The sequence below is a fragment of the Hyla sarda genome, chromosome 1 (genome assembly GCF_029499605.1).
Source record: "Hyla sarda isolate aHylSar1 chromosome 1, aHylSar1.hap1, whole genome shotgun sequence".
NCBI lineage: Eukaryota > Metazoa > Chordata > Amphibia > Anura > Hylidae > Hyla > Hyla sarda.
Window position 1 is genome coordinate 614,127,939 of NC_079189.1, and position 26,044 is coordinate 614,153,982.

At 41.6% G+C, this 26,044-nt stretch overlaps 1 protein-coding gene across 1 annotated transcript in view; it reads left to right on the top strand.

Moving 5' to 3' along the window:
* Positions 1–1,349: 1,349 nt before the first annotated feature.
* The window catches only part of LOC130297753 (zinc finger protein 432-like), a 39,138-nt gene continuing 14,443 nt past the window's right edge, over positions 1,350–26,044 (top strand). Inside the window, exon 1 of the mRNA XM_056550613.1 lies at positions 1,350–1,581. Within this exon, the coding sequence (XP_056406588.1) occupies positions 1,531–1,581 (51 nt within the window). The 5' untranslated portion in view covers positions 1,350–1,530. The remainder of the gene's footprint in view (positions 1,582–26,044) is intronic.

Below are 26,044 nucleotides of genomic sequence, written 5' to 3' on the forward strand. Positions count from 1 at the left end.
TGTGTACACATACAGCTCAGCTACATGTACATTACACATATACAGCTCTACTGTGTACACATACAGCTCAGCTACATGTACATTACATATATACAGCTCTACTGTGTACACGTACAGCTCAGCTACATGTACATTACACATATACAGCTCTACTGTGTACACATACAGCTCAGCTACATGTACATTACACATATACAGCTCTACTGTGTACACATACAGCTCAGCTACATGTACATTACACATATACAGCTCTACTGTGTACACATACAGCTCAGCTACATGCACATTACACATATATACAGCTCTACTGTGTGCACATACAGCTCAGCTACATGCACATTACACATATACAGCTCTACTGTGTACACATACAGCTCAGCTACATGTACATTACACATATACAGCTCTACTGTGTACACATACAGCTCAGCTACATGTACATTACACACATACAGCTCTACTGTGTACACATACAGCTCAGCTACATGTACATTACACATATACAGCTCTACTGTGTACACATACAGCTCAGCTACATGTACATTACACATATACAGCTCTACTGTGTACACATACAGCTCAGCTACATGTACATTACACATATACAGCTCTACTGTGTACACATACAGCTCAGCTACATGCACATTACACATACACAGCTCTACTGTGTACACATACAGCTCAGCTACATGCACATTACACACATACAGCTCTACTGTGTACACATACAGCTCAGCTACATGTACATTACACATACACAGCTCTACTGTGTACACATACAGCTCAGCTACATGCACATTACACATTACACATATACAGCTCTACTGTGTACACATACAGCTCAGCTACATGTACATTACACATATACAGCTCTACTGTGTACACATACAGCTCAGCTACATGCACATTACACATATACAGCTCTACTGTGTACACATACAGCTCAGCTACATGCACATTACACATATACAGCTCTACTGTGTACACATACAGCTCAGCTACATGTACATTACACATATACAGCTCTACTGTGTACACATACAGCTCAGCTACATGTACATTACACATATACAGCTCTACTGTGTACACATACAGCTCAGCTACATGTACATTACACATATACAGCTCTACTGTGTACACATACAGCTCAGCTACATGTACATTACACATATACAGCTCTACTGTGTACACATACAGCTCAGCTACATGTACATTACACATATACAGCTCTACTGTGTACACATACAGCTCAGCTACATGTACATTACACATATACAGCTCTACTGTGTACACATACAGCTCAGCTACATGCACATTACACACAGCTCTGCTGCAGACATATATAACACACACATACACAGCTCTGCACCACGCACATCACACACACACAGCTCTGCTGCATACACATAACTTCAGCTCATCCAGCAGCGATCACAACCAGCACAGCAGAGTCCTGCATACACTGAGCAGATGAGCCTAGAGCAGCAGCCCCTGATCATGTGACTCCTCCTCCTCCATGTGACTGATCACATGACGGTGACATCATCGCAGGTCCTGTACACGGCTCCTCTACAGATACAGGTAGGTGTGTGCGGTCGGTGTCAGATCAGGATTATTGGGGATGTTTATTATTAACCCTTAAGGACACGGTGTATATTTATTATTGATATAATTATATTTACACCCTGCACCCTCCATGTAGTGTGAGGTCAGGAGGTATAAGCAGCCGGCACTCACCAATGCTCTCCCCTCCATGTAGTGTGAGGTCAGGAGGTATAAGCAGCCGGCACTCACCAATGCTCTCCCCTCCATGTAGTGTGAGGTCAGGAGGTATAAGCAGCCGGCACTCACCAATGCTCTCCCCCTCCATGTAGTGTGAGGTCAGGAGGTATAAGCAGCCGGCACTCACCAATGCTCTCCCCTCCATGTAGTGTGAGGTCAGGAGGTATAAGCAGCCGGCACTCACCAATGCTCTCCCCTCCATGTAGTGTGAGGTCAGGAGGTATAAGCAGCCGGCACTCACCAATGCTCTCCCCTCCATGTAGTGTGAGGTCAGGAGGTATAAGCAGCCAGCACTCACCAATGCTCTCCCCCTCCATGAAGTGTGAGGTCAGGAGGTATAAGCAGCCGGCACTCACCAATGCTCTCCCCTCCATGTAGTGTGAGGAGGTATAAGCAGCCGGCACTCACCAATGCTCTCCCCTCCATGTAGTGTGAGGTCAGGAGGTATAAGCAGCCGGCACTCACCAATGCTCTTGTTACGCCTAGCGCTCCGGGTCCCCGCTCCTCCCCGGAGCGCTCACGGCGTCTTTCTCCCTGCAGCTCCCCGGTCAGTCCCGCTGACCGGGAGCGCTGCACTGTCATGGCCGTTGGGGATGCGATTCGCACAGTGGGACGCGCCCGCTCGCGAATCGCATCCCAGGTCACTTACCCGTTCCCGTCTCCTGCTGTCATGTGCTGGCGCGCGCGGCTCCGCTCTCTAGGGCGCGCGCGCGCCAGCTCCCTGAGACTTAAAGGGCCAGTGCACCAATGATTGGTGCCTGGCCCAATTAGCTTAATTGGCTCCCACCTGTTCCCTGGCTATATCTGAGCTCCTCCCTTGCACTCCCTTGCCGGATCTTGTTGCCCTTGTGCCTAGTGAAAGCGTTTTGTGTGTCTAAAGCCTGTGTACCAGAACTTCTGCTATCCACCCTGACTACGAACCTTGCCGCCTGCCCCCGACCTTCTGCTACGTCCGACCTTGCTTCTGTCTACTCCCTTGTACCTCGCCTATCTTCAGCAGTCAGAGAGGTTGAGCCGTTGCTAGTGGATACGACCTGGTCACTACCGCCGCAGCAAGACCATCCCGCTTTGCGGCGGGCTCTGGTGAAAACCAGTAGTGACTTAGAACCGGTCCACTAGCGCGGTCCTCGCCAATCCCTCTCTGGCACAGAGGATCCACTACCTGCCAGCCGGCATCGTGACAGCTCTCCCCTCCATGTAGTGTGAGGTCAGGAGGTATAAGCAGCCGGCACTCACCAATGCTCTCCCCTCCATGTAGTGTGAGGTCAGGAGGTATAAGCAGCCGGCCCTCACCAATGCTCTCCCCTCCATGTAGTGTGAGGTCAGGAGGTATAAGCAGCCGGCACTCACCAATGCTCTCCCCTCCATGTAGTGTGAGGTCAGGAGGTATAAGCAGCCGGCACTCACCAATGCTTTCCCCTCCATGTAGTGTGAGGTCAGGAGGTATAAGCAGCCGGCACTCACCAATGCTCTCCCCTCCATGTAGTGTGAGGTCAGGAGGTATAAGCAGCCGGCACTCACCAATGCTCCCCTCCATGTAGTGTGAGGTCAGGAGGTATAAGCAGCCGGCACTCACCAATGCTCTCCCCTCCATGTAGTGTGAGGTCAGGAGATATAAGCAGCCGGCACTCACCAATGCTCTCCCCTCCATGTAGTGTGAGGTCAGGAGGTATAAGCAGCCGGCACTCACCAATGCTCTCCCCTCCATGTAGTGTGAGGTCAGGAGGTATAAGCAGCCGGCACTCACCAATGCTCTCCCCTCCATGTAGTGTGAGGTCAGGAGGTATAAGCAGCCGGCCCTCACCAATGCTCTCCCCTCCATGTAGTGTGAGGTCAGGAGGTATAAGCAACCGGCACTCACCAATGCTCTCTCCTCCATGTAGTGTGAGGTCAGGAGGTATAAGCAGCCGGCACTCACCAATGCTCTCCCCTTCTCAGGCCTTGGTTGTCCTCACTGTTTCCTCCCTTCACCATCTTCTCCTGTTGATCCCCGATCTCCTAAATGACCAAGTAGTCACTGATGACCTCCGCTCCTCGCTCTCTCATTACTATGTGACCTCAGAGGAGATGTTGCGATCACACCCTATCGGTCCAGCCAAGACGCTAGAGAGAGTGTGATGGTGCAAGGGTTAAAGCCGCCAGACCTCTGGGTATCCACTACTAGTCCCAACAAGTCACCAAATTAACCCTTAGATAAACGTGTTTCCACCAGAGCTGCCTTCAGAAAGGTGAGCTCATATATTTAGAGATCAAAGACCAGAGCTGATTAATTAAACATTTAATCTGATAAAAGGTATCACAGTGCTCTATATATATATATATATATATATATATATATATAAATATAAATACAGGAACAAATGACATATACAGGTACAAAAATGTATAAAAGAGTTTTGCAAGGCAAGTTCAGAAAGCAAAAGAGGAAGTTCTTACAGCATGATGGTATAGCAGTCCATGAGAGTGAGAGCGTTGTTCTTAGGATGGTCTTGTCAGCTTGTAGCACAGCCTTGAACACCCCGAGTCTAGCATTGTTAAATATTATTTAGCTGCCTTTATGGAAGGGAGACTCCATTCCCCCCTCCACTCTGCTCCCACCAGGGGGTCTTCTCTCTTCCTGGCCCCTGTTTGATTATATGATGGGACCAGAGTGCATGACTTCAAAAAAGCCTTTGACTTCAAAGGAGATGTAAACAAACAGCCAGACCCCAATAAAATGCAATACACAAACCCACAGTCTGAATGACCTCTCACCCCTGGCTTGGATAATACATCATACAGTTATAATTATAAGCAAGAGTGTCTATAGTCCAGCTCACTCCCTCAGCCCGTCGCGCCAGGACCGGCGTGGGCAGCACCGACTGGAAACAAAGGCAAAGTGTCCAGCGCGAATGTCAGAAAGCAGGATGTTTTATTCCAATAAAAGCTACAAAGACCAGGAGAACATGACAGGGTGACGCGTTTCGGTCCTAAGACTGGACCGAAACGCGTCACCCTGTCATGTTCTCCTGGTCTTTGTAGCTTTTATTGGAATAAAACATCCTGCTTTCTGACATTCGCGCTGGACACTTTGCCTTTGTTCGTTGTTTCCAGTCGGTGCTGCCCACGCCGGTCCTAAGACTGGACAGAAAGGCGTCACCCTGTCATGTTCTCCTGGTCTTTGTAGCTTTTATTGGAATAAAACATCGTACTTTCTGACATTCGCGCTGGACACTTTACCTTTGTTAGTTATAATTATAATGCACATATAGGATTTTAATAATCAGGCCTTGGGCCTGACAGGAGACTTCACCCTGTGACCTGTGGGGGGCGCAGAAGGGTGTTACTAGGGGAGTATGGATTAAACATGGTTCACTGCTAGTGTTGAGCGAACTTGATATTGTTGGTTCGGCTCAATTCGATGCGAACCTGCAATAAAAAAGGCCACAAACATGTTGCTTGTTTGTTTGTTTTCTTGTTTTTTTTCTTCACTTTATTACATTTTTTACCATTTGCAGCACAGAAGAACACAAACCCCATTTCCCATCCATAACCCCTCCCCAAACATTTTTCTTTACACCGCTAGGAATGTATTCAAGTAGTTTTTATGTGTTTACTAGCTGAGTACCCGGTGTTGTCCTTACATCCTGTCCTCATATCCCGACCCCAGGTAGGGCTGAGTTGTGATGAAGATGTTGTAAGCTGAAAAAAACAAAAGAGTTGGGGCTTAGAGTGGGCGTGTCTTTGCAAAAGGGGGCATGGCATGTGGGGAGGGTGTGGCTTGCCATCCGGACTGAATCATTTACCAGGGGATGCAGAGCGGAGCTTGGTGAGTAAGTAACCCATATACTTGCATGAGACTTGAATCAAAAAAAACTACTGCGCAAATGGGGATGGGTAAGGGTTAATTTACCTATTCTATGTTTGTAGCTGACATATAAGTAACATGTGACCAAGTTTTATCGAAATATCATCAGACATTTGGAAGTGATGCTGGAACATACACACAAACACACATACAATTATATACATTCATGTATGTTGGCACCCCTGAAATTTTTCTAGAAAATGAAGTATTTCTCACAGGAAAGGATTACAGTAACACATATTTTTTGGCGCCCTTAACTTAATATTTGGTTGTCCACCCTTTGGAAAAAATAAGTGAAATCAGTGTCTTCCTATAACCATCAATAACCTCCTTACACCTCTCAGCCGGAATGTTGGACCACTCTTCCTTTACAAACTGCTCCAGGTCTCTCTTATTGGAAGGCGCCTTTTCCCAACAGTAATTATAAGATCTCTCCACAGGTGATCAATGGGATTTAGATCTGGACTCATTGCTGCCACTTCAGGACTCTCCAGTGCTTTGTTGTCATCCATTTCTGGGGCTTTTTGATGTATGTTTGGGGTCATTGTCCTGCTGGAAGACCCAACATCTCGGATGCAAACCCAGCTTTCTGACACTGGGCTGTACAGTGCGACCCAAAATCCATTGGTAATCCTCAGATTTCATGATGTCTTGTACACATTCAAGGCACCCAGTGGCAGAGGCAGCAAAACAACCCAAAACATCATTGACCTCCACCATATGTCACTGTAGGTACTGTGTTCTTTTCTTTGTAGGCCTCATTCCGTTTTCGGTAAACAGTAGAATGATGTGCTTTACCAAAAAGCTCTATCTTGGTCTCATCTGTCCACAAGATGTTTTCCCAGAAGGATTTTGGTTACTCAAGTTCATTTTGGCAAAATGTAGTCTTGCTTTTTTATGTCTCTGTGTCAGCAGTGGGGTCCTCCTGGGTCTCCTCCATAGTGGGGTCCTCCTGGGTCTCCTCCATAGTGGGGTCCTCCTGGGTCTCCTCCATAGTGGGGTCCTCCTGGGTCTCCTCCATAGTGGGGTCCTCCTGGGTCTCCTCCATAGTGGGGTCCTCCTGGGTCTCCTCCATAGTGGGGTCCTCCTGGGTCTCCTCCATAGTGGGGTCCTCCTGGGTCTCCTCCATAGTGGGGTCCTCCTGGGTCTCCTCCATAGTGGGGTCCTCCTGGGTCTCCTCCATAGTGGGGTCCTCCTGGGTCTCCTGCCATAACGTTTCATTTCATTTAAATGTCGACGGATAGTTCCTACTAACACTGATTCTCCCTGAGCCTGCAGAACAGCTTGAATATCTTTGGAACTTGTTTGGGGCTGCTTATCCACTATCTGGACTATCCTGCGTTGACACCTTTCAACAATTTTTCTCTTCCGTCCACTCCCAGGGAGATTATCTACAGTGCCATGGGTTGCAAACTTCTTGATAATGTTGCGCACTGTGGACAAAGACAAATCTAGATCTCTGGAGATGGACTTGTAACCTTGAGATTGTTGATATTTTTCCACAATTTTGGTTCTCAAGTCCTCAGACAGTTCTCTTCTTCTCTTTCTGTTGTCCATGCTTAGTGTGGCACACACAGACACACAATGCAAAGACTAAGTGAACTTCTCTCCTTATCTGCTTTCAGGTGTGATTTTTATATTGCCCACACCTGTTACTTGCCCCAGGTCAGTTTAAAGGAGCATCACATGCTTGAAACAATCTTATTTTTCCCCAATTTTGAATGGGTGTCAATAATTTTGTCCAGACCATTTTTGGAGTGACATTGGCCCTTACTTACTAAGAGTGTTGTGTAGGTTTTTTTGTGAGTTTTAATTCCCTACAATTTATTTTCCACGGTATTTACTAAGGTTTCCCTACATTTTCCACTTTCCCTACACTTTCCTTTTTTTTTTTTACACCTGTTCTGATCTCTAGGGTTTTCCTCAGCTCAAATCCACCCCTTTTTATGTGGAAACCTTAGTAAATATGTTGGCTTTTTGTGAAAATTTTGGGAACACGCCCCTTTTTTGAGACCACGCCCCCTTTTCCAGACAGTCACACCCCTTTTCGGGTTTTCTTAGCAAAATGGAAAGTTGGTCGGGGTTTTTTCAATTCTGGTGCAAAATCTGGCACAGACAGAATTTCTGGCGCAATGCGACAGAATCTGCCGCACAACCCGACAAAACATGTTGGGTTTGCAATAGTAAATGAGGGCCATTATGTCCAATTTGCTTTTTTTCCTCCCTTTTTTGGTTTAGTTCCAATACACACAAAGGGAATAAACATGTGTTACTGTAATCCTTTTCTGTGAGAAATACTTAATTTTCTAGAAAAATCTCAGGGGTGCCAACATTTACGCCCATGACTGTATATACATACATACAAACATACACATTTATACACACACATTGGGGGAAATTTATCCAAACCTGGCCAGAGGAAAAATTGCTGAGTTGCCCATAGCAACCAATCAGATAGCTTCTTTCACTTTTGAAAAGGCCTCTGAAAAAGGAAAGAAGCGATCTGATTGGTTGCTATGGGCAACTCAGCAACTCCTCCCCTGGACAGGTTTTGAAAAATCTCCCCCTTTTGAGATTATATATAAATATATATATATGTATATGTGTGTGTATATATATATGTGTATATATATATATATATATAGATACATGATAAGGCTGAGTTATGGTGAAATGCGGTAACTAACAGCTTCTTGAATGCGCTGGGTGATTTTTGAGTCTTATTTATATTAAAATAAAGCGGCATAAAGTATCTCTGGTGTTGTCGGTAGATGCCGACCGGTGTTAAAATTCACATGGAGGTATCGTAAGACGCATTATCTTTTTCCAAGTGTTGTAGAAATGATCCCTTTTTGAAAGTTGCAACAGGATTGGTGATGTTGTCTGAAAATAGAGAAGAACCTGACGAAAGTTTCAACATTTTTTAATTAAGTTCAAGACACTGTTTACCGTCATGATAAAAGCAATGTTTTTAATTGTGAACTTTTAAATAATCTATAAAAATGTTCCCATTTTTGGAGTAGCAACTGTTTTCCAATCTCCCGGGCAAGGAAGATGTCAAGGATGTCAAAAATAGAAAATAAAATGATTCTTTTTTTTTGAGATCATGGATTGTGTATGCGTAAGCCTGGTTAAAACTACTAGCAGCAAGGGTGATGGAGATTGTGGGTCATAGTAACCTGCATACAGCAGGAAGATGCAGACTGGTAAGAGGTGTAATATTCAGCATACAGCAGGAGGTAGAAATATTAGATTTCAATAAAACTTTGCCGGTAGAAGTAGTCAAATTCCACACAGCACGTATTTGTCTGCACATCGACAACTGCATGGAGTGGCCCACCCTCAGCACCACGTGATTGTGCACAGCGGGGACTCCTGGTAACTGTAGCCATTAACCAGTGGATAACAGGCAGTGGTGGACCAGGGAAACCTCTAGCCAGGCTTTGTGATACCCCTCCGTGTGCTGACATAGAAGCCTAATTCCTAAATTTGGACCCTGCCTGCAATGGCATCTCCAGCATAAATTTTTAGGGTGGGGCACATGGGGGGCCAGTGACGAAAGTGGGGGGGGGGGGGCAATTTTAAAACGTGTGTGGGTATGTGTGTATATATATATATATATATATATATATATCATAAATAAATACATATATATATATATATATATATATATATATATATACACACATACACACACACTGTGCAGAACATGTTTAATTTAAAAAAAAATTTAAAAAATTTAATTTAAAATCTTCATACATTCTTGTTGCACAATAATTTTTTTTCCATTTTTGCCATAGATTTTTGGGTAAAATGACTGATGTCACTACAAGGTAGAATTGGTGGCGCAAAAAATAAGCCATCATATGGATTTTTTAGGTGCAAAATTGAAAGGGTTATGATTTAAGGAGGAAAAAAACGAAAATGCAAATACGGAAAAACGCTATGTGCTTAAGGCGTTAAAACCTTTGGACACTACCATCAACTTTGATAGCGGCATCTAAAGTGTTAATGTCGGACATCAGCCTGATTGGTGATGTCTGGCATTAGCTGAGGGTTCTAGCTAATGATTTATACAACACAGTGGGAGCAGGGACTGTGCGTAGACGCCCTGCGTCCTTAGGGCTCATTTACACGGACAGATCATATTTTACGCTGCGGATCCCCCGACAATGGACCCTACAGTGCTGCCTCCATCTGTGCCTGATCATACCGCCAATCCTCCGCTACGAGCAGACACACTTTAATGTGTATACTCGCACACATCGCGGCTGCTCTCGGCCTAACTGAGAGAGCAGGAGGAGCGGCCATGATGTGTGCGAGTATACACATCAAAGCGTGTCTGCTCGTAGTGGAGGATTGCCGTTATGATCAGGTACAGATGGAGGCAGCACTGTAGGGTCCATTAAAATACACTGTGGATCCACCCCGGAATGAGCCCTTAGGGTACGTTCACACGTACAGGATCTGCTGTATATTTTCTGCTGCTGATTTTGCTACCTATTGAAGCTAATGGGTTGCAAAATCAGCTGCACAAAATATGCAGCAAAAATATGCAGCAGATCCTGTACATGTGAATGTACCCTTAAGGGGTTAATGATAAACTAGCAGTGTGTTCACGTGTTGTCCTTCCCTCCTCCAGTGTCCACAGGTCACCAACAGGTCACATTACCAGAATAATTTATGGAAAAATTGCGGCAAAATTGTGCTGCTTTACCGCGATTTATGAAAAATCGCGGTAAAACTGCGCAATTTTGCAGTGATCTTTCGCAAAAATTGTTCTGATAATGAGACCTGTGGACACTAAAGGAGGGAAAGTGACCCCTCTGGACTCTACTATACACATGACCCAGCCCCAGGATATACTGCTGATCAGGGGGGAGAGAGGGAGGACACGGGACATCACTCACCTCACATGAAGCGGCTCTGTGTTCGGGCAGTCTGTCAGCTCTCGGCCCCCGTCCTCTCCTGTGCTGGGGGCGGAGCCATCATCAGGTACCTTCATCCCTGCTCTGCCTGTCTCTGCTAATGATATGCAGACCAGGAGCAGCGCAGGGATATCCCCAGCAGCTGCAGCGGGCTCTTTACCTGGCCGGTCACTCCGCCCCTTCCCCATACTAGTATCGGGACAGCCCTATTTATTTTAAATTGGGGGGGGGTGCACAAGGGGGGGGGGGGCACGGCCTGATCGCGACGCCACTGCCTGCCTGTGCCTCACTTTCTCTCAGCAGATACAGCACTGTGCCTCCTTGCCTGCATCTGGTAACATAGTAAATAATTTCCACACAACAGGATACCATAAATACCAGGTAGATCACACGCTTTTATGCGGGCTGTTATGTTACGACCTGTAGGTGTCCCTGCACTATGCTGTGTTTAGGGCACTTTGCATATGTATCATCGCTATCATACAGGTCTACCACAGCACAGCTTTTCTCAGTTTACTGCTTGTGCTGTTTTTTTTCTTATGTATCATCCTTTAAAAAGGCTTTCTGGGCCTTGTGGTACCCGATGAGGCTTGTATATGAATGGAGAGGAGGTCCCCTATTATCAGCCCACACACACAGGCCGGGATGGACTCTTCTTTGCTGTGGATCTTTTTATAGCCCCTATAGAATCTTTGCACTGCGGATGTTATTGATCAGGATTCTGGCTCCTGGATGAGAATTGTGGCTCCTGTTCACACACTGCCTGTTTTTCTTTATTCTCTATGTCTGTCCTATTTCTGTCCCTCGCTCTCTCTTCCCTCGGACTGTGTGCACGGAGCAGCGTGTGAGCCCTTTTGACTGTGTAAACCTTCCACCCCCCCCTTGCTGTCCCTTTTTGGCTTTGAGCTGATTAAAAGGGTACTCCACCCCTAGACAAGTTCATGACATGGGGCGCTGCAGGAGAGATCGTGGGAGTCCCCAGCGGCGGGATCCCCGCGGTCAGACATCTTAATCCTTTAGATAAGGAATAAGATGTCTAGGGGCGGAGAACCCCTTTAACACATAAAACCAGCAAATTATATATCATGTGATATGCTGGTCACCCTGGCTTCATGCCACCGCCCCCTGCTCCTCCCGCGTCCTCAGGACACCAAGACCGCATGTTTTTTTCGGGGTTTTTTCTTACACTTTTCTTGTTTTGCACAAACCAAACTGGAAAATTTTCTAAAGGTTGGCGAGCCGCAATAACCCAGACACTAATTCAGGTCGAATCTGGGCTCGGCTCACTCAGCACTAATCACGCCCTATATTTCAGACTTCAGTCTTCTTCAGCTGAGAGAGGGGGATATACTAGCCCTTGAGACACCTATCAAAGCGGATTGGTTCTCGGGAAAGGCGCCCGGATGACTTTATGGAATATTACAAATCTTTATGTGGCCTTTTTTTTGCCCTATTTTCTACAGACCTTTAAAGGGGTACTCCTTTAAAGGATAAGGTGTCAGATCGCGGGGGTGCCGCCGCTGGAGACCCCCGGGATCTCGGCTGCAGAACCCTGGTGTCAGTACAGCACAGAGCAAGCTCGCTCTGTGCGTAATGATAGGCAATACAGGGACCAGAGCATCGTGATGTCACGGCTCCGTCCCCTACTGATGTCATGGCAATCACGGCCCCTCCCATAGACTTGCATTAAGGGGGATGGTCGTGACGTCACAGGGGATGGAGCCGTGATGTCACGATGCTCCAGCCCCTGTATCGCCCGTCATTACGCGCAGAGCGAGTATGCTCTGTGCAGTAATGACAGCGGAGTGCTGCAGCCGAGATCTTGAGGGTCCCCAGCGGCGGGACCCCCGCCATCTGACATCTTATCCCCTATCTAAAGGCCCCCGCTGCTGGGGACCCACAAGATCTCAGCTGCAGCCCCCCGCTGTCATTACTGCACAGAGCATACAGACTATGTGTAAGATGATTTATTCTTCTTTCTTACCAATTCTCGGATTTCGCTTCTTGTGTTACTTCAGGAGTTAGAGCTCTTTGCTCGTCTTTCCAACTTCAACATTATTTTTTCAAGATGGAAGCGTTGAATGTCTCCTTCCCTCCTGACCTGGTCTCCTCTGTGCAGTCGTCCTCCTGATTTCTCTTTGTATTACTTGGGTGTCCTTCTCCCTGCAGACCTGACCCAATGGTTGCAGTTTAGTTTCCAGGATTCAGGCCCGTTGTGTTACCTGGTCACAGGGCACGTTCACCTGGCTCAGCAGATGTGCGATTTACAAAATGACATTTCTCCAGCAGTTTCTGGATCTCTCAGTGCCATCACATTAGGATCCCTCAGGCCTTTTTCCAGTCTCTTGTGTCTCTTCAAAATGGGTGGTTATTGGTGCCATTATGAAAGCCTTGGGTAGCTATCGATCAGTTCTTCACAGTTTCCCCTGTTCTTTACCTACCCTGGTGTGACCTGTCAGGGACTCCCTGGACTACATTCTCCCCCATGATTTCTATGTGATCATCTATGGTCCCTGCCTTGGACAACCCTGTATTTGTGCCAGAAAGTTAAACAGATTTGTAAATGACTTCTATTTAAAAATCTTAACCCCTTCCAGTACTTATCAGCTGCTGTATGCTCCACAGGAAGTTATATTTGTTTTTTATTTATCTTTCCATCTGACCACAGTGCGCTCTGCTGACACCTCTGTCCATGTCAGGAACAAATCCCCATAGCAAACCTCTCCTACTCTGGACAGTTCCTGACATGGACAGAGGTGTCAGCAGAGAGCACTGTGGTCAGACAGAAAAGAACTACACAACTTCCTCTGTAGTATACAGCAGCTAAGTACTGGAAGGGGTTAAGATTTTTAAACAGAAGTAATTTACAAATCTGTTCAACTTTCTTGCACCAGTTGATTTAAAAAAAATATATTTTTTCCACCGGAGTACTCCTTTAAGGCTGGTTCTCACTCTTCAATCTATTTGCATTGTCTGATTCGATGCCGGTCCCTGGAGGTCATTACAACTGTCATTTTCCTACTTCCCTTTCTCCGCCTTCTCACTTTGCCGCTGATAATACACTATTTGAGCCTATTTGTGCCCCTTCAGTTTTGTTACATCACGTTCTCTTCCTAATTTACCCGACACTCCCCTTCAGACCAACCACCTCCTACATCTCATGTTAAAATAGGAAACAGACCTGCAGCTCACGTAAACTCCAAGGCAGTGGTCCCGTGTTTTCCATTTAGTGTCCCACCCACAAAATGTATTCAAGTGGAAACTATATATATGCCTATAGGGCCTGTGAAGACCGAAGTGATTTGTGACTATAATGTCGTTCCTGAACAAGCTGCAGTAGCCAGCGAGGTGCGGTGATCTGTGTTGTAAAAGTGTGTTGAAGTTACACGTATCTAGCCTGTAGTGTTATACGGTTGTGGTGTATTTAATATTGTTCCGCAAACACCTTCAGTACTCATTGTGCTGTTATCCCTGGCACGCAAAAGTCTGTTCCTCTGACACGTATCTGGCCTGTTACGTGTTTGGCCAATCACACCTTATATCTCTCTAGTTGTGTACACGCAAACACACATTATACTAAAAAGCCTGCGCATTCCAAACACATTAGGCTTCTAAAGCGACTGTATTTTTTACATTTTGGTTTTATTAAACTTGCCTTATACGTACCTTGTTGTAATATAAACGCAGTTCATTTAAACTTAAAGTTGACAAGTAGGTTGGCGAAAAATCACCCAAAAAAGATAAAATGATCCTTTAAAAAAAATGTCTGGTAAAAGAATTGTCCGTCCTAGAGGGTCTTTTTTCTTATCTCTGACTTTGACAAAGCATTGATCAGTGTTTTCGACGCTCGACTGCTCCTGCCTGGATCTCAGTCATTCAGCGATCGGACAGTCAGGAGGCGGGTAGGGACTCTCCTCGTGTCCGTACAGCTGATCGGGACATTAATTTGTTGGGGGAGGAGCTTTTCAGGGAGTGTGTGTAATTAATGTGCCTAAGTGTTAGCTTGCTGCATTGTCAAAGTGCTGCTTTTCTAAGCATCGGAGATATTTAGGAGATACTAAGGAGGTAATCCGGACATACTCTAATAAAGTAAGATTTGGTTGAAATCTTGCCCCTCTTAAAAATGGCAGACTTGGATTAGTGCAGGAATTGTGGTGCGTTAATTCATGTTCCACTATGTGATACAGTCCTAACCTCAGTATCTGAGGAAAGGGATTTAGGAGTCATTATTTCTGAAGATTGAAAGGGGTACTCCGCCCCTATACATGTTATCCCCTATCCAAAGAATAACATGTCTGATGATGGGGCGTCTGGCTGCCGGCCCCCCCTCTGCGATCTCTGGGCCAGCGCTGCAGCGTTACGGAAGCCTGGGGCTTCCATAATTATGACATCACACCACATCCCCTCCATTTATGTCTACAGACATGGATGGAGGGGGTGCGGCGGCTGTGTTCGCCAGTCATCTGGCACTGCAAGGTTCTCTCCATGCACCAGATGACTTGGGTGCCACGGCAGAGATTGCGCGGATCCCCAGCGGCCGGACCCCTCGATCAGACATGTTATGCTGTATCCTTTGACTAGGGAATAACATGTCTAGCAGCTAAGTACCACCATTTAAAGGTCGGCAGACAATGTCATAGAGCAGCAGGAAATGCTAGTAGAATGCTTGGTGTATCAGGAGAGGTATAAGCAGTAGAAAGAGTGAAGTGCTCATGGGTATATTAGGGATCGACCGATTATCGGTATGGCCGATATTATCGGCCGATAATCACGATTTTGGGCATTATCGGTATCGGCAATTACCTTGCCGATAAGCTGATAATGCCCCGCCGCGCCTCGACCGCCCCCCCCCCCCACCGTAGTGCTGGGCGGTATACCAGTATGGATTTTTGCCCATACCGCTATACCGGTCGGGCCCCTCCCCCACCCTCCGAGTCAATAAAAAATAAATAAATAAAAACTTACCCGTAATGGGGGTGGTCCGGGCCATCCATCCTTCCGTCCTGTAGTGTCCGGCGCCATTCCGGGTGAACCGGTACGGGCTGTCCTACTCCGGGGGTCCTCTTCTCCACTCCGGGCAGGCTCCGGCCTAGTACGCTGCATAGACGCCGCTACGCCGTGACGTCAGGTGCGTCGCTGCGCAGGGGCGTCACTGCGCAGCGGCGTCTATGCAGCGTACTAGGCCGGAGCCTGCCCGGAGTGGAGAAGATGACCCCCGGAGAAGAAGGGAAGCCCGGACCGGTTCACCCTCCACCCGGAATGGCGCCGGACACTACAGGACGGAAGGATGGATGGCCCGGACCACCCTGACAGGTAGGGGAGAGAAGCGGGTGGCGGCGGCCTATGGCATCGCAAAAGCCACTGCAGTGCATTGATTTAAAGCGCCCGCTTTAAATCAATGACCTGCAGCGGTGTTGAGGGGGATAAATAGCCGATAACTTATACCGGAATATCGTCCCTAACCTCCACCGATTATCGGTATCGGCCCTAAAAAAACAATATCGGTCGATCCCTAGGGTCTATAGGGAGAGGTATTAGCAGCAGTGAGAGAGGTGCTCACAGGTGTATAGGGAGAGGTATTAGCAGCAGTGAGAGAGGTGCTCACAGGTGTATAGGGAGAGGTATTATCAGCAGTGAGAGAGGTGCTCACAGGTGTATAGGGAGAGGTATTAGCAGCAGTGAGAGAGGTGCTCACAGGTGTATAGGGAGAGGTATTATCAGCAGTGAGAGAGGTGCTCACAGGTGTATAGGGAGAGGTATTAGCAGCAGTGAGAGAGGTGCTCACAGGTGTATAGGGAGAGGTATTAGCAGCAGTGAGAGAGGTGCTCACAGGTGTATAGAGAGAGGTATTAGCAGCAGTGAGAGAGGTGCTCACAGGTGTATAGGGAGAGGTATTAGCAGCAGTGAGAGAGGTGCCCAAAGGTGTATAGGGAGAGGTATTAGCAGCAGTGAGAGAGGTGCTCACAGGTGTATAGGGAGAGGTATTAGCAGCAGTGAGAGAGGTGCTCACAGGTGTATAGGGAGAGGTATTAGCAGCAGTGAGAGAGGTGCTCACAGGTGTATAGGGAGAGGTATTAGCAGCAGTGAGAGAGGTGCTCACAGGTGTATAGGGAGAGGTATTAGCAGCAGTGAGAGAGGTGCTCACAGGTGTATAGGGAGAGGTATTAGCAGCAGTGAGAGAGGTGCTCACAGGTGTATAGAGAGAGGTATTAGCAGCAGTGAGAGAGGTGCCCACAGGTGTATAGGGAGAGGTATTAGCAGCAGTGAGAGAGGTGCTCACAGGTGTATAGGGAGAGGTATTAGCAGCAGTGAGAGAGGTGCTCACAGGTGTATAGGGAGAGGTATTAGCAGCAGTGAGAGAGGTGCTCACAGGTGTATAGGGAGAGGTAATAGCAGCAGTGAGAGAGGTGCTCACAGGTGTATAGGGAAAGGTAATAGCAGCAGTGAGAGAGGTGCTCACAGGTGTATAGGGAGAGGTATTAGCAGCAGTGAGAGAGGTGCTCACAGGTGTATAGGGAAAGGTAATAGCAGCAGTGAGAGAGGTGCTCACAGGTGTATAGGGAGAGGTATTAGCAGCAGTGAGAGAGGTGCTCACAGGTGTATAGGGAAAGGTAATAGCAGCAGTGAGAGAGGTGCTCACAGGTGTATAGGGAGAGGTATTAGCAGCAGTGAGAGAGGTGCTCACAGGTGTATAGGGAAAGGTAATAGCAGCAGTGAGAGAGGTGCTCACAGGTGTATAGGGAGAGGTATTAGCAGCAATGAGAGAGGTGCTCACAGGTGTATAGGGAGAGGTATTAGCAGCAGTGAGAGAGGTGCTCACAGGTGTATAGGGAGAGGTATTAGCAGCAGTGAGAGAGGTGCTCACAGGTGTATAGGGAGAGGTATTAGCAGCAGTGAGAGAGGTGCTCACAGGTGTATAGGGAGAGGTATTAGCAGCAGTGAGAGAGGTGCTCACAGGTGTATAGGGAGAGGTATTAGCAGCAGTGAGAGAGGTGCTCACAGGTGTATAGCGAGAGGTATTAGCAGCAGTGAGAGAGGTGCTCACAGGTGTATAGGGAGAGGTATTAGCAGCAGTGAGAGAGGTGCTCACAGGTGTATAGGGAGAGGTAATAGCAGCAGTGAGAGAGGTGCTCACAGGTGTATAGGGAGAGGTATTAGCAGCAGTGGGAGAGGTGCTCACAGGTGTATAGGGAGAGGTATTAGCAGCAGTGAGAGAGGTGCTCACAGGTGTATAGGGAGAGGTATTAGCAGCAGTGAGAGAGGTGCTCACAGGTGTATAGGGAGAGGTAATAGCAGCAGTGAGAGAGGTGCTCACAGGTGTATAGGGAGAGGTATTAGCAGCAATGAGAGAGGTGCTCACAGGTGTATAGGGAGAGGTATTAGCAGCAGTGAGAGAGGTGCTCACAGGTGTATAGGGAGAGGTATTAGCAGTAGAGGATGTGCTCATGCTGCTGTACAGAGCACTGGTGAGACTTCACTTGGAGTATTGTGCGCAATACTGGAGACCAGATTTCCAGTATGATATAAATACTTTGTAAAGAGTTCAGAGAAGATACTAAACTTGTCCATGGATTACAGGATAAAACTGACCAGGAAAGTGTTATATATAGAGGACATAGTGTTATATATAGAGGACATAGTGTAATATAGAGGACATAGAGTTATATATAGAGGACATAGTGTTATATATAGAGGACATAGTGTTATATATAGAGGACATAGTGTTATATATAGAGGACATAGTGTTATATATAGAGGACATAGTGTTATATATAGAGGACATAGTGTTATATATAGAGGACATAGTGTTATATATAGAGGACATAGTGTTATATATAGAGGACATAGTGTTATATATAGAGGACATAGTGTTATATATAGAGGACATAGTGTTATATATAGAGGACATAGTGTTATATATAGAGGACATAGTGTTATATATAGAGGAGATAGTGTTATATATAGAGGACATAGTGTTATATATAGAGGACATAGTGTTATATATAGAGGACATAGTGTTATATATAGAGGACATAGTGTTATATATAGAGGACATAGAGTTATATATAGAGGACATAGAGTTATATATAGAGGACATAGTGTAATATATAGAGGACATAGAGTTATATATAGAGGACATAGTGTAATATATAGAGGACATAGTGTTATATATAGAGGACATAGTGTTATATATAGAGGACATAGTGTTATATAGAGGACATAGTGTTATATATAGAGGACATAGTGTTATATATAGAGGACATAGTGTTATATATAGAGGGCATAGTGTAATATAGAGGGCATAGTGTTATATATAGAGGACATAGTGTTATATATAGAGGACATAGTGTAATATATAGAGGACATAGTGTTATATATAGAGGACATAGTGTTATATATAGAGGACATAGTGTTATATATAGAGGACATAGTGTAATATAGAGGACATAGTGTAATATAGAGGACATAGTGTTATATATAGAGGACATAGTGTAATATAGAGGACATAGTGTTATATATAGAGGACATAGTGTAATATAGAGGACATAGTGTTATATATAGAAGACATAGTGTTATATATAGAGGACATAGTGTAATATAGAGGACATAGTGTAATATAGAGGGCATAGTGTTATATATAGAGGGCATAGTGTAATATAGAGGAGATAGTGTTATATATAGAGGACATAGTGTTATATATAGAGGACATAGTGTTATATATAGAGGACATAGTGTTATATATAGAGGACACAGTGTTATATATAGAGGACGTAGTGTTATATATAGAGGACACAGTGTAATATAGAGGACATAGTGTTATATATAGAGGACATAGTGTAATATAGAGGACATAGTGTTATATATAGAGGACATAGTGTAATATAGAGGACATAGTGTTATATATAGAGGACATAGTGTTATATATAGAGGACACAGTGTTATATATAGAGGACGTAGTGTTATATATAGAGGACATAGTGTAATATAGAGGACATAGTGTTATATATAGAGGACATAGTGTAATATAGAGGACATAGTGTTATATATAGAGGACATAGTGTAATATAGAGGACATAGTGTTATATATAGAAGACATAGTGTTATATATAGAGGACATAGTGTTATATATAGAGGACATAGTGTTATATATAGAGGACATAGTGTAATATAGAGGACATAGTGTAATATAGAGGACATAGTGTTATATATAGAGGACATAGTGTAATATAGAGGACATAGTGTTATATATAGAAGACATAGTGTTATATATAGAGGACATAGTGTTATATAGAGGACATAGTGTTATATATAGAGGACATAGTGTTATATATAGAGGACATAGTGTTATATATAGAGGACATAGTGTAATATAGAGGACATAGTGTTATATATAGAGGACATATAATTATATAGAGGACATAGTGTTATATATAGAGGACATAGTGTAATATAGAGGAGATAGTGTTATATATAGAGGACATAGAATTATATAGAGGACATAGTGTTATATATAGAGGACATAGTGTTATATATAGAGGACATAGTGTTATATATAGAGGACATAGTGTTATATATAGAGGACATAGTGTTATATATAGAGGACATAGTGTTATATATAGAGGACATAGTGTTAAATATAGAGGACACAGTGTTCTATATAGAGGACGTAGTGTTATATATAGAGGACACAGTGTAATATAGAGGACATAGTGTTATATATAGAGGACATAGTGTTATATATAGAGGACATAGTGTTATATATAGAGGACATAGTGTTATATATAGAGGACATAGTGTTATATATAGAGGACATAGTGTTATATATAGAGGACATAGAGTTATATATAGAGGACATAGTGTAATATAGAGGACATAGTGTTATATATAGAGGACATAGTGTTATATATAGAGGACGTAGTGTTATATATAGAGGACGTAGTGTTATATATAGAGGACGTAGTGTTATATATAGAGGACGTAGTGTTATATATAGAGGACATAGAGTTATATATAGAGGACATAGTGTAATATATAGAGGACATAGTGTTATATATAGAGGACATAGTGTTATATATAGAGGACATAGTGTTATATATAGAGGACATAGTGTAATATAGAGGACATAGTGTAATATAGAGGACATAGTGTTATATATAGAGGACATAGTGTTATATATAGAGGACATAGTGTAATATATAGAGGACATAGTGTAATATAGAGGACATAGTGTTATATATAGAGGACATAGTGTTATATATAGAGGACATAGTGTTATATATAGAGGACATAGTGTTATATATAGAGGACATAGTGTTATATATAGAGGACATAGTGTTATATATAGAGGATATAGTGTTATATAGAGGACATAGTGTTATATATATAGAGGACATAGTGTTATATAGAGGACATAGTGTTATATATAGAGGACATAGTGTTATATATCGAGGACATAGTGTTATATATAGAGGACATAGTGTTATATATATAGGACATAGTGTTATATATAGAGGACATAGTGTAATATAGAGGACATAGTGTAATATATAGAGGACATAGTGTTATATATAGAGGACATAGTGTTATATATAGAGGACATAGTGTAATATAGAGGACATAGTGTAATATAGAGGACATAGTGTTATATATAGAGGACATAGTGTTATATATAGAGGACATAGTGTAATATAGAGGACATAGTGTTATATATAGAAGACATAGTGTTATATATAGAGGACATAGTGTTATATAGAGGACATAGTGTTATATATAGAGGACATAGTGTTATATATAGAGGACATAGTGTTATATATAGAGGACATAGTGTAATATAGAGGACATAGTGTTATATATAGAGGACATATAATTATATAGAGGACATAGTGTTATATATAGAGGACATAGTGTAATATAGAGGAGATAGTGTTATATATAGAGGACATAGAATTATATAGAGGACATAGTGTTATATATAGAGGACATAGTGTTATATATAGAGGACATAGTGTTATATATAGAGGACATAGTGTTAAATATAGAGGACACAGTGTTCTATATAGAGGACGTAGTGTTATATATAGAGGACACAGTGTAATATAGAGGACATAGTGTTATATATAGAGGACATAGTGTTATATATAGAGGAGATAGTGTTATATAGAGGACATAGTGTTATATATAGAGGACATAGTGTTATATAGAGGACATAGTGTTATATAGAGGACATAGTGTTATATATAGAGGACGTAGTGTTATATATAGAGGACGTAGTGTTATATATAGAGGACATAGTGTTATATATATAGAGGACATAGTGTTATATATATAGAGGACATAGTGTTATATATAGAGGACATAGTGTTATATATAGAGGACATAGTGTTATATATAGAGGACATAGTGTTATATATAGAGGACATAGTGTTATATATAGAGGACATAGTGTTATATATAGAGGACATAGTGTTATATATAGAGGACATAGTGTTATATATAGAGGACATAGTGTTATATATAGAGGACATAGTGTTATATATAGAGGACATAGTGTTATATATTGAGGACATAGTGTTATATATAGAGGACATAGTGTTATATATAGAGGACATAGTGTTATATATATAGAGGACATAGTGTTATATATAGAGGACATAGTGTTATATATATAGGACATAGTGTTATATATAGAGGACATAGTGTTATATATAGAGGACATAGTGTTATATATAGAGGACATAGTGTTATATATAGAGGACATAGTGTTATATATATAGAGGACATAGTGTTATATATAGAGGACATAGTGTAATATATAGAGGACATAGTGTTATATATATAGAGGACATAGTGTTATATATAGAGGACATAGTGTTATATATAGAGGACATAGTGTTATATATAGAGGACATAGTGTTATATATAGAGGACATAGTGTTATATATAGAGGACATAGTGTTATATATAGAGGACATAGTGTTATATATAGAGGACATAGTGTTATATATAGAGGACATAGTGTTATATATAGAGGACATAGTGTTATATATAGAGGACATAGTGTTATATATATAGAGGACATAGTGTTATATATATAGAGGACATAGTGTTATATATAGAGGACATAGTGTTATATATAGAGGACATAGTGTTATATATAGAGGACATAGTGTTATATATAGAGGACATAGTGTTAAATATAGAGGACACAGTGTTCTATATAGAGGACGTAGTGTTATATATAGAGGACACAGTGTAATATAGAGGACATAGTGTTATATATAGAGGACATAGTGTTATATATAGAGGACATAGTGTAATATATAGAGGACATAGTGTTATATAGAGGACATTGTGTTATATATAGAGGACATAGTGTTATATATAGAGGACATAGTGTTATATATAGAGGACATAGTGTTATATATAGAGGACATAGTGTTATATATAGAGGACATAGAGTTATATATAGAGGACATAGTGTAATATATAGAGGACATAGAGTTATATATAGAGGACATAGTGTAATATATAGAGGACATAGTGTTATATATAGAGGACATAGTGTTATATATAGAGGACATAGTGTTATATATAGAGGACATAGTGTAATATAGAGGACATAGTGTAATATAGAGGACATAGTGTTATATATAGAGGACATAGTGTAATATAGAGGACATAGTGTTATATATAGAGGACATAGTGTAATATAGAGGAGATAGTGTTATATATAGAGGACATAGAATTATATAGAGGACATAGTGTTATATATAGAGGACATAGTGTTATATATAGAGGACATAGTGTTATATATAGAGGACATAGTGTTAAATATAGAGGACACAGTGTTCTATATAGAGGACGTAGTGTTATATATAGAGGACACAGTGTAATATAGAGGACATAGTGTTATATATAGAGGACATAGTGTTATATATAGAGGAGATAGTGTTATATAGAGGACATAGTGTTATATATAGAGGACATAGTGTTATATAGAGGACATAGTGTTATATAGAGGACATAGTGTTATATATAGAGGACGTAGTGTTATATATAGAGGACGTAGTGTTATATATAGAGGACATAGTGTTATATATATAGAGGACATAGTGTTATATATATAGAGGACATAGTGTTATATATATAGAGGACATAGTGTTATATATAGAGGACATAGTGTTATATATAGAGGACATAGTGTTATATATAGAGGACATAGTGTTATATATAGAGGACATAGTGTTATATATAGAGGACATAGTGTTATATATAGAGGACATAGTGTTATATATAGAGGACATAGTGTTATATATAGAGGACATAGTGTTATATATTGAGGACATAGTGTTATATATAGAGGACATAGTGTTATATATAGAGGACATAGTGTTATATATATAGAGGACATAGTGTTATATATAGAGGACATAGTGTTATATATATAGAGGACATAGTGTTATATATAGAGGACATAGTGTTATATATATAGGACATAGTGTTATATATAGAGGACATAGTGTTATATATAGAGGACATAGTGTTATATATAGAGGACATAGTGTTATATATAGAGGACATAGTGTTATATATAGAGGACATAGTGTTATATATAGAGGACATAGTGTTATATATAGAGGACATAGTGTTATATATAGAGGACATAGTGTTATATATAGAGGACATAGTGTAATATAGAGGACATAGTGTTATATATAGAAGACATAGTGTTATATATAGAGGACATAGTGTTATATAGAGGACATAGTGTTATATATAGAGGACATAGTGTTATATATAGAGGACATAGTGTTATATATAGAGGACATAGTGTAATATAGAGGACATAGTGTTATATATAGAGGACATATAATTATATAGAGGACATAGTGTTATATATAGAGGACATAGTGTAATATAGAGGAGATAGTGTTATATATAGAGGACATAGAATTATATAGAGGACATAGTGTTATATATAGAGGACATAGTGTTATATATAGAGGACATAGTGTTATATATAGAGGACATAGTGTTAAATATAGAGGACACAGTGTTCTATATAGAGGACGTAGTGTTATATATAGAGGACACAGTGTAATATAGAGGACATAGTGTTATATATAGAGGACATAGTGTTATATATAGAGGAGATAGTGTTATATAGAGGACATAGTGTTATATATAGAGGACATAGTGTTATATAGAGGACATAGTGTTATATAGAGGACATAGTGTTATATATAGAGGACGTAGTGTTATATATAGAGGACGTAGTGTTATATATAGAGGACATAGTGTTATATATATAGAGGACATAGTGTTATATATATAGAGGACATAGTGTTATATATATAGAGGACATAGTGTTATATATAGAGGACATAGTGTTATATATAGAGGACATAGTGTTATATATAGAGGACATAGTGTTATATATAGAGGACATAGTGTTATATATAGAGGACATAGTGTTATATATAGAGGACATAGTGTTATATATAGAGGACATAGTGTTATATATAGAGGACATAGTGTTATATATAGAGGACATAGTGTTATATATAGAGGACATAGTGTTATATATTGAGGACATAGTGTTATATATAGAGGACATAGTGTTATATATATAGAGGACATAGTGTTATATATATAGAGGACATAGTGTAATATATAGAGGACATAGTGTTATATATAGAGGACATAGTGTTATATATAGAGGACATAGTGTTATATATAGAGGACATAGTGTTATATATAGAGGACATAGTGTTATATATATAGAGGACATAGTGTTATATATAGAGGACATAGTGTTATATATATAGGACATAGTGTTATATATAGAGGACATAGTGTTATATATAGAGGACATAGTGTTATATATAGAGGACATAGTGTTATATATAGAGGACATAGTGTTATATATATAGAGGACATAGTGTTATATATAGAGGACATAGTGTAATATATAGAGGACATAGTATATATATAGAGGACATAGTGTTATATATAGAGGACATAGTGTTATATATAGAGGACATAGTGTTATATATAGAGGACATAGTGTTATATATAGAGGACATAGTGTTATATATAGAGGACATAGTGTTATATATATAGAGGACATAGTGTTATATATAGAGGACATAGTGTTATATATAGAGGACATAGTGTTATATATAGAGGACATAGTGTAATATAGAGGACATAGTGTTATATATAGAGGACATAGTGTTATATATAGAGGACATAGTGTTATATATAGAGGACATAGTGTTATATATAGAGGACATAGTGTTATATATAGAGGACATAGTGTTATATATAGAGGACATAGTGTTATATATATAGAGGACATAGTGTTATATATATATAGAGGACATAGTGTTATATATAGAGGACGTAGTGTTATATATAGAGGACATAGTGTTATATATAGAGGACATAGTGTTATATATATATAGAGGACACAGTGTTATATATA